This window comes from Prionailurus bengalensis, chromosome C1, assembly GCF_016509475.1.
Source record: "Prionailurus bengalensis isolate Pbe53 chromosome C1, Fcat_Pben_1.1_paternal_pri, whole genome shotgun sequence".
Taxonomy (NCBI): domain Eukaryota; kingdom Metazoa; phylum Chordata; class Mammalia; order Carnivora; family Felidae; genus Prionailurus; species Prionailurus bengalensis.
Genome location: NC_057345.1, coordinates 11109966 through 11123274, shown reverse-complemented (window position 1 = coordinate 11123274; position 13309 = coordinate 11109966). Strand labels below are relative to the sequence as shown.

At 51.7% G+C, this 13309-nt stretch overlaps 1 protein-coding gene across 9 annotated transcripts in view; it reads right to left on the bottom strand.

Moving 5' to 3' along the window:
* The window catches only part of FHAD1 (forkhead associated phosphopeptide binding domain 1), a 121700-nt gene that overhangs the window by 36390 nt on the left and 72001 nt on the right, over positions 1-13309 (bottom strand). For 5 of the 9 annotated variants that reach the window (XM_043573816.1, XM_043573818.1, XM_043573813.1 and 2 more), the window contains 5 exons: positions 9747-9817; positions 7109-7261; positions 4326-4433; positions 3983-4090; positions 200-307 (listed from right to left, as the gene is read on the bottom strand). In XM_043573816.1, coding sequence (XP_043429751.1) covers positions 200-307; positions 3983-4090; positions 4326-4433; positions 7109-7261; positions 9747-9817 — 548 coding nt within the window. The remainder of the gene's footprint in view (positions 1-199; positions 308-3982; positions 4091-4325; positions 4434-7108; positions 7262-9746; positions 9818-13309) is intronic. The other 4 variants (XM_043573819.1, XM_043573820.1, XM_043573814.1 and 1 more) reach the window with 1 other exon arrangement.

The following is a 13309-nucleotide window of genomic DNA, read 5'->3' as shown; positions in this document are numbered from 1 at the left end:
AGGCACAGGAGGCTAAGTGACCTGCCCCGGGTCACACGGCTAGTTAAGTTGCGTGTGACTTCGGCCGCGTGCTGCCCAGTGCCTGCCCACTTTCCTGCCAGACTCTACGTCCGGGCGCGGAATCGCGGCCTCGCGCCTGGCTTCGGGGCTCCTTCCGCAGGGGTTTGGACGGCCCCACTCCTCTCTCTGCTTCTCATACCTCCTTCTGTTGGGTCAAGTGGTTCTCCAGATCTTGAACTTTTCTCTTTTCTGCCTCTATCGCTTCCCTTGCTTTCCTTTTCTCGTAGGCCATGCTGCTCTCCAAAACCTGAAAATCAATGACCAGCCTTTTTGGTCACCTGCACGTTTGGGGTCGGGGCGGGGTGGGGGGCGTGGACACTGCTCATTATGCTAATGGTGATAGTAGCTAAAACTCTGGGTTGGCATCACGTGCCAGGGCCCGTGGCTGGCACTTCACATCCAGCGAACCCTCTCCCGGGTGGAGGAGTCGGTGGTCCCATTTTATAGATGAGAAAACCGAGGAACAGACGGTGAAGGCCCAGGGGTCATGCAGTCTGTGGGTGGTGAGGTCAGGGGTTGAGCCCTGTGCAGAGGAAAAGGGCCCTGCGCGTGCACAGAGGCCCTCGGTGAGGGGCAAGTGAACAGGTCTTTTTTTTAATTAAAAAAAAAATTTTTTTTTAAGCTTCTTTATTTTGAGGGAGACAGAGACAGCGCAAGTGGGGAGGGGCAGAGAGAGAAGAGACGGAGAATCCCAAGCAGGCTCCAGGCAGAGCCTGACGTGGGGCTTGAACCCACGAAACCGGGAGATCATGACCTGAGCCGAAACCAAGAGGTCAGACACGTCACTAACGGAGCCACCCAGGCGCCCCCGTCTTATTTTGGAGTCTGAGCTCTCCTCCCTGTGCCAGGCAGTCTCTCTGATAAGGAGAAGCTCATTAATAGTGGATTTCCTATCACTGAAATAAATCTCTTAAAGAGAATCAGGCCTCAGGATGAGGGCAGTGTCCCACATTCATGAGCCACAACAGACCAATTTCTGGAAGGGGCGGGCGGGGGTGAACCTCACAAGTGACGCTCTAAGAGGACGGAGGGAAGAGAGTGTGGTTAGGCGCTCGTGCTCGCGGAATTTTCTTTAGGAAGTTATTTGCTGATAAGCTATTCAGTTAAACGGCCTCATGCAAATCACAAAGATACGGATTAGTGGCGAGGCCCCTGTTTCCAGTCACTGGCAGAAATGGCACCTCAACTTTCAACGGGGTTGAGTCATAAGCATCAGCTTGGCTGCAAGACGTCTGGAACTCGGAACCTGGTTTCCGTTATATAACCAGTGGTCAGGGTCCCAGGTCAGCCTGCGCGGCGTTTTTAAGCCGTAACATGGCTGAAATACTATATATTTCGCAGTGAAAAGCCGTTTAAGAAATCCCAACGCTCAGCTGTTCCCATAGCACCTAAATGAAGCAGAAAAGCAGTAACATCGTGGATTTTGAACATGTGAGGTGGGATTCCGGTAAGACATTTTCCTGTAATTTGTGAAAGAGACTCGAGGCCACTTCCCAGGGACTTCGAGTCGGTTCCACGGCCTCTGATCTCACAACCACACTCAGGACCTTCCTCTCGGCAGCTCCTTTGAAGGAGAAGAAGACTGTCCCTTGCGTGACTCACACACACGGGCTCTGTCCCCCTCAGCCGCTTTGCCCCCAAGTTCCTGGGCAGGTAATGGGAGTTAACCTCTAGCGGTAACCTCAAAACCCCCATCATGAACTAGCATTCTGTTGTCCTTAAAGATTCATCTGGAAATGTGGCAGCAGGTCTAATAAAAAGAAAAATCAAATACCAGTTTGAGGCTGGTTGAAGTCTGTGTCTGGGACTTTTATCTCAGAATCTGCGTCAAGAAACCCCAGAGAAAAAAAAAACCGAAAAGAAAGAGAGAAACTGCCGAGAGGTTCTGTCAGGAGAGGTGGGCCGACGTTTGCCTGGGCCTGGGGTGAGGCTCCTCCCCGCTGTGAGGCTGACCTCATCGCGCTTCCTTAAATATCTCTCCTGAAGTCCCCTATGACCTCAAAATCTCTAAATTCAAGGGCCTTCTCCAGGCTCTTGAGCTGAGCCGTTGACCTCTTGGTGGCATTTGGCCCCAGTGAACCCTCAGGAGTTTCTGCTCCTTGTCACCGTCCCCGGAGAGATAACTCAGGGCCAGGCCTCAGTGACACTGTTTACCTGGGGCAGCAGAGCACGGCTGTGCAGGAGACCTGGGACATAAACATCTTCCCTCCTTGGAACAGATCAGATTGACCTTATGCCTCCCGCGGCGGGTGGGCGAGGACTTTCCTCTGAGGAGTGAGGGTGGGGAGGGGCTTGATGGGGAAGAAGTGCCTGGACAAGATACACAAGTGGTGATCACGGCGACATTTACTGAGCAGCAATTCTGGGTCCAACACTTCGCTGCACGTGACCGCCAACGCCTCACGGCCACCGTTTAAAAGAAGGGAGGTACTGAGACCTCTGTGGCCAGTAAGTCGTCCAGCCGGGATTCGAACCTGTGTCTCGTCTGGCTGCAAGGCCTCTGTGCTGCTTCACGACTGAAGAGTTGACGAGAGCAGTGCGTGAAAGAGACCTCGCGGTCCAAGGGTGACCCCAAGATAAACCCGTGTCGACAATGTAACGGTGCTTGCCCCAAAGCTGGCGTGGGAACGTCAGTACAGGTATGACGTCTTCAAGGAGGGAGCAGAGTCCTGGCCTGGGCCACCACGGCCAGAGAACTGGGTCCGGTTTGGGAAGAAAACAGCCCATGGGTTGCAAACTCAGACATCTACCGAGGCCAGACAGGTACCGGCACTAAAGTGGGCTGCGTTTACCGCAACAGGGTGTGGTGAGGGCTGTGGGAAATCACTGCTACTTGGCTGAGCTCCCGTCCAGTTCCACCAAGTGGAAATGGGGCCAGGTCGGCTGACTTTTCAGGAGAGGAAGGAAATCTGGATTTTTAAAACTGTTTATTTTTGAGGGAGAGAAAGGGCACGCACACGAGTGGGAGTGGGGCGCAGAGGGAGGGAGAGAGAGAATCCCAAGCAGGCTCTGCACTGTCAGCGCAGAGCCTGAGGCGGGGCTCGATCTCATGAACCACGAGATCATGCCCTGAGCTGAGATCAAGAGTTCGACGCGTAACCCACTGAGCCACCCGGGTGCCTGGAAATCTGGATTTTTAAGTACATTTTATGAATTCAAAATAAAACACTCTGGGGCCAAACGTTAACATGTCCACACGCCCTTTCCAGCCAGTGAGCAGCCAATCTGTGACTTCTGGACAACAGGACAGGTCAGGGGAGGGGACCAAGGCCAGGCTCCAACCCTGGGATGCACATAAGGAGCCACAAGGGCATTCGGGTCTGGAGAGGAGCAGGTGCCTCTATTTCCAAGCAGCTGAAAGGTTATTATGTGGACGAGGAGGGGGACAGGTCTTACAGGAGCCAGTGATGCTCTTCTAGGAGAATGAGTTTGAGGCACTTAACCAAAAGGAAGAATTTTCTGCCAGCCGAAGGCATCACCACTGGGACGGACTGCCTGGCCTGTCGAAAATTCCTTGATGGTGGAGCTGAAGGCTGGATGATTTTAGGATGTCGTTGGAGGACTGACACAGCCCTGAAGTCCTGGGACTCTGTACCTTCTCCACATCTATGCTTTGGGACATAATCTCTAGGCCGAAGATGTTCAGGTCACCAGCCCCAACTTGTCTCCCAAGTCCTCTCTGTGACTGTATTTTGTGCTGTTTACAATTTTTCTGACTGGCTGTCAAGGTTACAACTCCAGAGCTCTCTCCCTGAGCTCCCAAGCGTCCCGGGGTAGCAGAGCCCTCCCAAGGACTGATCGCTGTAGGAAAGCTCTGTCACTCTCTACCCCCATCACCTGTGGCTCGGAACTCACTGCCACGTGGCCCTCAAGCCAGGTTTGGGCTTGAGCTCGCTTCCCCACCCCCCCGCCCACTGCATACCTCCTTCTGGCAGGTTAAGCGACTCTCCAGCTCTTGGACTCTTTTCTGTTCATCTTCTAATGCTTCCTTCCCTCTGTTTTTCTCTTGAGCAATGCTTTCCTCCCAAACCTGAAATCCAATGGCCACTGTTTGATAGACACAGTTACCATGGCAGGAATCTGGACTCTGTGCCAGGAACTGTAAGGGTAGCTTTTTGCTGCTCACCACAATCCCACGGGGGAGACGGGGCAGCTAGGAGCAAGGGACCCAGAGCAGGCAGGTTCAGATCAGAGCCCGAGGTCGGTCCTTCCTGGGGGCAGGATCTTGACGGGGCTCAGGCGGACTGTCTCCCCCAGCTGCTTACCTTCTTCTGGCGGGTTAGGCGATTCTCCAGCTCTTGGACTCTCTTCTGTTCTTCTTCTAATGCTTCTTTTGCTCTGTTTTTCTCTTGAGCGATGCTTTCCTCCAAATCCTGAAAGTCAATGACTGTTGTTTTAACAGACACAGTTACCATGGCAGGAATCTGGACTCTGTGCCAGCCACTGCCCGGGTTCGTTCTTTATTGCTACAATGACCCCACGGGGGGGAGACTGTGGGCAGCTAGGAGCAAGGGTCACCGTTCATTAATAAGGGTTGGTCGAGGGTCGGTCGGTTAGTTCTTCTGTGATCTTCACTTTGCAGAAGGGGAAACAGAGAGATTGAGGAATCTGCCAAATTTACTAGTAAATCACAGGAACAGGGATTCGAACCCGGATCCATTTGACTCGAGAGCCTGTGTTTCAAACCTGGGGTTGGCAAACTAGGGCCCATTAGCCAAATCTGGCCTGCTGTCTGTGCTTTGTGAATAAAGTTTTATTGGCATACCTCCTTGCTCCCTGTTTGTAGATTGCCTAGGACTTCTCCCACACTATGACGGCAGACCTAAGCAGTCACGCCTGCAAAACTGAAAATATATACTATCTGGCTCTTCCTGCAAAAAGTTCGCTGACCCCAATCTAAACCATTTGTGTGAGCAAATGGTTGTACATTGTTACATGTTGTTACCTACGTGTTGTTAACCGTTCGTGATAAAAAAGTATTAGCTCGATGAAAGAACCTAGAATTTCTTACTAGTGAAAGAGTATCCTCAACAAGTCAGGATGTGTGAGAAGGAGTTCAACTAATGAATTCTGACACACGTATTTCGAGAAAGGGTGGGGGTGATGGGGTCGTATGGTGTGGGGAAGGTTCATTTAAAATTGGGACCCCTGGAGTTAAGTCTGCAACAGGACTTTCAGATGAGTCCCTTGGGTCAAGGAGATCGACTAAGTGTCTGGGGAATGATGACCCTCAGCAGGATAGTAATGACCATGAGCAAGGGTGCTGTCTGGGCAGGCACCTGACCGTGCGCTCTGCTCCTCGTGGGCTGGTGTGTGCCGAGGTTTGTTCTGTTTAAAGGGGGTTTGAAGCCAGCCCTTGAAACCCTGTCTGCATCAGGACTGAGGTTATAAATGCGCATCGGGGAGGCTGGTACCCAAGTTGGTGTTGATCATGGTAGGGCGGAAATACCGTATACCCACAGTGGAAAAAGCCAACCCCAAATTAAAAGTGAAATAAGACATTTGGAAAGGGAGAGGGTAATCAGGGAGGAGCGAGGAAGCAGGGGGAGAGCTCTGTGAGGCTTTTGCAGAGTTCCAGCTCTTTCTGGTTTTATTTTCCTCTCTCTCGAATGACACACTGGCTTTTCCTACGTCTAACTGACCTTCGAAAGGGACTCATCTGGATTTAAGGCTATTAATACTGCCTTACGTACAATTTTGGTCAGATGGTTCTTCCCTTTTTAGTCTTTCTAGTCCTTTTTTTTTTTTTTTTTTTTTTTTTTCATAAAAGGCAGAAAGGCAGAGAAAGGGGCAAACAAAAAAAGAGGTAGAAGGAGGAGAGAGATTTCTCGAAATAACCGGGCATGAATCAGAGGCTTAACGAGGCAGAGAGGTCTGCAGAGCTGACGTGTGACAGAGAGGGATGGTCCGAGCTGGAAGTCAGAACTGGCAGGTGCAATCTGCCTCGGGGCGGGGGAGGGCGGGGGGAGGGAAGAGCTGGGGTCCAGCAGATCTGGGGCGGCCGTCTCGAGGTGGGTGGGAGCAGGCAGGGGCAGCCTGTAGTGGTTATCACCCATGGCTGCATTCTGGAACCACCCAGGAGCACTTTGAAATCGGAGTGCATGAGCCACACCCTCGCCTCAATTAGATCAGAGCCTGGGGATGGGGGTGGGGGAGAGGTGCAAAGCGCTGGCACTTTTTAATCTAACTGACAAAAGCACGGCCAAAGTCAAGAGCCACTGATCTAGGATGATGGCCGTGAAGTTAATTCACGGCCGTCCCCGAACATCAAAAAGGGCTGAATATAGGCCAAAGATGAGAATCGACTCATTAAATGCAGCTTCCTGGACTTCTCCAGAGATTCTGATTTAGTGGGTCTGGGCCGGGGCCCGAGAATCTGTATTTTTAACACGTGTCCAGTTGGTTCTTATCGGGCAACTCTGGGAAAACCTTCCTCTAAGACTTTGCTGCTGAAAAGGTAGTCTAAAGACCTGTGCTCTCAGCACCAGCTGGGAGCCTGTTAGAAGTGCAGAATGCCAGTTTCTGCCCCAGACCTGCCGAGTCAGAATCTGCGTTTTAAAGCCTCCCCAGGTGCTTCGTGGGCACCTTTAAGTTTGAGAGGTGCTGCTGTAAAGTATCTCCTAGCTGGCTTGGGTTTTAGAAAAGTAAGTAGCCATTTTGTCCATTTGTTTCCTATGATATGTACATGAGAGCGGAAGACAGAAATAATATGAAGTCGGTCCCGCACGCCCTTAGAGAAGCGGTCCGTCACTTACAAACCAGGACCTGTAACAGTGACCTGAACTTGTTAAATCAACTGCGATATCTAAGCAAATAAGCTACCGTTTCCAGGAATTTCAGTAACCTCGATGTTTCAAGCCAATTTCGCTGTGAGTTTTAGAACTCAAGCTTCATGTTAATTCCTCCAACATTACTCACTCATTTAATTAATTGAGTTCCATAGCACTAAACAAGGAGTTGCTGAGATTTCGCCCTCTAAGAACATGTCCTCGGAAGAGGCCACTCCGTCACTTTCCAGGGGTAGAGACAATGACAGGGACCGCCTTACCTCCTTCTCTTCCAACAGCTGCTTGATTCTGTCTCTCAGCTTCTCCTCTTGCTGGAGCCTATCCTCATTCAGCTTCTCCTTCTCTGCCAGATGCTCCTGCAGCTTCTCTTGCATGAGAGACTGCTGAGCTTCCTGAGAGCTGTGGATCTTGATCTGAAACGAGAGGAAAGGAAACTGAAGCTGATGGGGGGCGGGGAGGGGGGGAGGGAGACAAGACTAATTAAAGGAGTCATTTCAACTTGTTTTCTTTTTAGAAGTTCTTTACCGCTGGGGGACAGGACAAAGGTTTACACAAAACTTTCTTAATGCTTAGCCTAGTTGCCAGTAGTGAGGCAGTTGAGTACAGTGGTTAAGAACTCAGACTCTGGATCTGGATAGAATCTCAGCTCTGGTTCCTTCTAGGTGCTTCTCCATTTAGAAAATGAGGTTAGTAATAATATCTACCTCTTACAGTAAAGACTAAGTGAGATCGTGGGGTGCCTGGGTGGCTCAGTCAGTTAAGTGTCCGACTTTGGCTCAGGTCATGATCTCACAGTTTGTGAGTTCGGGCCCCGTGTCTGGCTCTGTGCTGACAGCTCGGAGCCTGGAGCCTGCTTCCGATTCTGTGTCTCCCTCTCTCTCTCACTGTCTCTGTCTCTGTCTCTCAAAAATAAATAAACATCTAAAAAATTAAAAAAGAAAGATTAAGGGAGATTGTGATGGAAAGCTTTTCACACAGTGCTTAGCACATAGTAGGTGCCTAGTAAATGGCAGCTAGAATTATTAGTTATTATTAGCTGAGTGGAAGAGAAAAAGCAGTTAGTTAGGGTCAGAAGGCCTGAAGTTTTGTCTTGATTCTTCCATCAGCTAGCTGTATGACACTGAAATAGTCACCTAGCCTCTGAGGCTTCATGTCCAGACCTGTGAAATGAAGAGAATGGACTAGATCATGGACTGACAAAGTACTATCTACAGGCCAGATCTGGTCCCCTCCCAACGTTTATAAATAAAGTTTTATGGGAACAGAGCCATGCCCATCGTGCTCATTCATTTACATACTGTCTGTCTATGGCTGCCTTTACAGCAGCAGAGTTAAGTAGGTGTGACAGAGACTTTATGGCCTAAACTATTTACCACCTGGCCCTTTGCTTCAGATGAAGTTTGTTGACCCCTGGACTAGAGGGTCTGTGGGGTTGATTGCAATGGTTGTCCCAATACCTTCCCTTCCCTCTATCCATATGTCTTTGGCTATGTACCTTTTTAAATTTATTTTTTAAATATTTATGTTTGAGAGAGAGAGACAGACAGACAAAGGGCAAGTGGGGGAGGGCAGAGAGAGAGGGAGACACAGAATCTGAAGCAGGCTCCAGGCTCTGAGCTGTCTGCCCAGAGCCCGGTGGGGGCTCGAACTCACGAATCATGAAATCGTGACCTGACCCGAAGTCAGATGCTTACCCGACGGAGCCAGCCAGGCGCCCCTCTGGCCATGTGCCTTGCAGTGCCCACCCATATCCTGCCCTGACACTGAATTCAGCCATGTGACCTGCTCTGGCCAACGGGATGTTAGCAGACGTATCCCGGCAGAGAACTGAAAAGCATTCTACTTTCTGCTTTCTCTTGTACTTCTGCATCGCCATGGGAACGTTCCCAGGCTAGCCTGATGGAGGATGACAGACAGATGGAGGAGAGTAGAGCTGTTCCAGCTGAGGCCGGCCTCAAGGGCCAGCCAACACCCAGATACTTGGGCAAGCCCGTCCAAGACTGGTACACCCACCTAGCGGCTGACCCTAGACACGTGAGCCACGAACAGTAATTGTGGAATGCCACTGAAGTTTTGCGGGTGTTCATTACACAGCATTGTATGTCAGTAGCTACGAGAGTGGTCCGATCCCTAACCATCAACTGCCTCTCAAATGTTCACATTACGCAACTGTTGCTAATTCGTCTCCCTGTACTGTTGCTAGTTGTGTTGTTCCACTGCATTCAATAAGCACAATTTTCAACATGTGGTGGTATTTATCTCTTAATTTAAAAAAAATTTTTAATTAATTTCGAAAGAGAGAGAGAGAGAGAATGAGTGAACGAATCCTAAGCGGGTTCCATCCCACCAACCGTGAGATCGTGACCTGAGCTGCAATCAAGAGTTGGATGCTTGGGGCGCCTGGGTGGCTCAGTCGGTTGGGCGACCGACTTCGGCTCAGGTCACGATCTCGCAGTCTGTGAGATCGAGCCCCGCGTCGGGCTCTGTGCTGACGGCTCGGAGCCTGGGGCCTACTTCAGATTCTGTGTTTCCCCCTCTGTCTACCCCTCCCCTGCTCACGCCCTGTGTCTGTCTCTCAATAATAAATGAACGTTAAAAAAATTAAAAAAAAAAAAAAAGACTTGGATGCTTAACCAACTGAGCCACCCGGGTGCCCCAAGATGTGACGGCATTTAAATCTTTCTGATAATTCTGACAGACGGAAACACGCATCCTGTCCTTGCCCTTGCCCTGCTGGGAGATCTTAGCCACCCTGTCTGAATCTTTTTGTGTCAAACGGAGATACCATGTCACCTCTTGGGGAAGGTGGACTGACTGGTTAACAGAGAAAAAACAGTGCACAGTGCTACATAGATGCCAAGGAGGAGCTGAAATGAACTTTCAAAGTTAAACTATTACCTGAAGTTCCTGGCTTTGGTTTGTAATTTTCTTGTAATGTATCAGAAGATATTCCAGATACAGAGACAATCCTTGAAAGAAGAAGCAAAGAGAAGTATGAATTCATTTCGCCTCCTCTGCTTTCCGAATAACGTAGTAACAGAGCTTGCGCACAGGTGGATGAGGGCAACGGTGTCCTCCCACCGCGAAGACCGGAGTCTCCGTCCGATGTGTGGTTTAAAAATGGTTGCCCAGTCTTGGCTGGGCTCAAATCGAGTTTCTTGTTGAAGGTGGAAAGTAAAACCCATCCGCAGAGCACCTACTGACTGTGTCCACTGGGTGCAAAGCCCCGGGCCGAGGGTGGGGGATGCTACGACGCCATTCGTCAAGGTTCAGTCTGAGAGACGGGGTCTGACTGCCTGATAGGAAACATGCAGCGGCTCCAGCTGGCATCTAAGTGACTACTGACAGAGCGGGGGAGTGTGAGAGCCTTGGAGGAGGGGAGATCATTCACCCAGAGTGATCACAGGAGGCTACCGGGCCAAGGAGCCACCGGGTGTGGGCACCGCTGGGTAGGCAGCATTCAGAGTTGGCGGGGAGGGCATTTCTGAATGGACGACGTGGAAATGGCAGGCTACGTGCTGACGGCCCTCAAAGATAACCGGGTCCCGATCTCTGGGAGCCTGTGAATGCTTCCTTACGGGGCATGAGGAACTTGGCAGGTGTCATCAAGTTAAGGATCTTGAGATGGGGGGGGGGTGGATTATCCTGGACTACTGGGTGGACCCAATATAATCACACGGGAAGACCAGACAGAGGACGGGCGATGGGACAGGAGCAGAGACCGGAAGATGCTTCACTGCTGGCTCTGAAGATGGAGGAAAGGCAAAGAAATGGGTCCTTTCCTAGAGCCTTCGGAAGGACCCGGTCCCTCTGACACCCTGACTCGAGCCCAGGGAAGCCGATTTCAGGCTTTAGGCTTTAGGCTGCGCGAGAACACACACGTGCCGTGTTGAGGTGCTGCGTTGGTGGTATCTGTTACAGCAGCCATAGGAAACTAATGTGGGGGTGAAGGCAGGTGGGGGGTCGGGGAAGGGAGTTCACAGCCCTCGAGGGCGCTGAGCTTAACTGGGCTGCTCGGACGCCGCCAGCAGGGAAGCAGAAGGTGGAGCTGGGGGGAAGGCTGGGGTCGAGTGGTGGCCGGTCCGGAACAGTAGCCACAATGTGTGAACTGGCTCGAAACGTCACTGACGTGTACAGAGTAGGTCCCGTGTGCCCGGCCCTCTGCCAAGCAATCAGTGCATCACCGCACTGTGTCACCGGATCGTCACCCCGTGTGACAGGGGAGGCAGCCAGGCCCCGAGACGTGTGGCTGCCGAGTGGCCGCAAGGCTGGCCAACAGCTGAGCCGGGCCTTGGGCTCGAGTCAGTGGGACCCTAGCATCCGTGTCACTGCTGCTTCACTTGCCGATGGAGCAGTGAACTAACTGCCTTGACGAGGAGTGTTTTCTTGTTTTGCTCCTTTTGTCTTTTCAGAAAAATAGCTGAGGCGAATGAGAGGCAGAGGAACCAGCAGGTTTCCTGATGGCAGCACCGTGGCTAGGCTGGGCTAGACAAATTCTCTGCTGTGGGGGCTGTTCTGGGCACTGCAGGACGCCAGGAGCGCCACCCCCCCGTCCTGGGCGTGACAACCGAAATGTCTCCGGACATTGCCGGATGTCTCCTGGCGGCTGAATCCCTTCCTGAGAGTTAGAGGCTGGGAGCCCATGGACGTCCAGGTCTTTAGGGCCGATGTTCTAAACTAGGGTGGGAGACGGGAGAAATGGGGATAAGAAAAAGAGAGAGAGAGAAAACTCTCCTCTTAGGGGTAGAATGGTGGCCCCATTGTCAGACAGAGAAGACAGGTGAGGGTGGTGTAAGGGCTGGTGAGGAGGCAGGAGCTACAAGCTCTGTGTCAGACGTGTTGAATTTGAGGTACCAGAAGGCCTCTACGGAGAGGTGGTTGGACGAAAGCAGGACCACCCCGGCCCAGTCCATCCAAGGTCTTCATGGGATCAGGAGACAGCACCCTTCCTCCTGGTGGCCACGGCCCCTGCCAGGGGTCCCAGCTGCTGCCTTATGTGGTGCCCAACCCGTACTTCCATTCTTGGTGGCACAGCACGTAGAGATGTGCACGTGGCCATCGCTGCCACGGGAGTGGTTGTGCAAGTGCCTGGATGGAGACTGTCTTCATAAGAAAGGAAATGAGAGAGGGGAGGGCCAAGGACTCCAGTGGAGGAAACACTCGGGTAGGGACAGGAATAGGGGAAAGGGGCTGCTGAAAACAAATGCAGAAGGTCAAGAGACAGGCAGCAGGGTGCACCAGGCCTGGGGGAGCCAAGGGCTGAGCGTGTTTCCTGGAAGAGATCCGAGAGCGTTGGGGGAGCCGGAGAGAACGCAGGCTGGGGAAAGATGGCGGGTCTGCCAGTCCAGGCGGGGCTCCATGTCAGTTACACGCAGGGGTAAAGCAGGCAGGCAGAGCCAGAGTAGGACATTTGCAATGAAGACAGAGGGCGTAGCACACTTCTGCAAGATCCAAGGTGGGATGGGAGTGCCAGGAACAGAAAAAGAGCTAAAGAAGCAGCGGGTTCCAGGGAACGACTGCCATCTTGAAACGCATGTTTGATGGCAAGAGAAGGATTAAGAGGAAGAGAAAGGCGGTTGATGCCAGAGAAGGAAGTTGTAATTCCAGACCTTGTGCACGGGTTCCCCTGGGAGGGACAGAGAATGGGAGACACAGGGAGGGAAGAGCTGCATCTGGAGAAAGCAGTGAGACTATAGCGGGAATTTGGAGGGGGAAGGGAGAAAAGGTGGGGGGAGAGGGAGGGAGAGAGAGAGAGAGAGAAAGGAAGGGAGTTGAATATGTTCATGCCTGGGGCCTTGATCCCTGGCAGTGCAACTTTCTGAGAATTTCCAGCCTGCAAGAGTAGAACAGTAATATTATAATAATAGCTATCAAGTATTAAGTACCTGCTGTGTGCCAGGCACCACGCCAGGAGTTTTACGCGTGGTATTTTCTAGCCATGATAAACAGCCCAGCAAGGAAATGTGTTTGCCCTTGTACGGGAAGCAGCAGAAATTCAGCAAGGTTGAGCTACAGAGCTGGGAAGTGGTAGGCGCAGAATCTAGCCCCGGGTCTGTCGTCCTCTCTTAAGTGACGGGAGAAGTGCTCTGTGAGGACATCAAGATGGCAGGGAAGGCAAGATGGCCTGCGTAATGTTGGCAACAGCTATAGGAGCAAATGGATTTGGGGTGGCTCAGTTGGGGTACAACCCGTGACTCAAGAACCCAAGGGGAGGGATCAAAGCAGGAGTGGGATCCAGAGAGGATTAGGGAGAGGAAGGACTCAAGGATGTCGAAGGAGAAGAGGGAGTGTGTGGTCGTGCGTCTGGGTTCCATGATGAGCCGTAGTCATTATGGGGTTTCTCTCTTTTTGAGAAGAGGCAATTCTTCATCATATTTCTGGTTACAAAAGTTGTATGTATCTATTACACAAACCCAAACACTACAGACATCCATAACGTGGAGACTGTTCCCTGCTCTAGC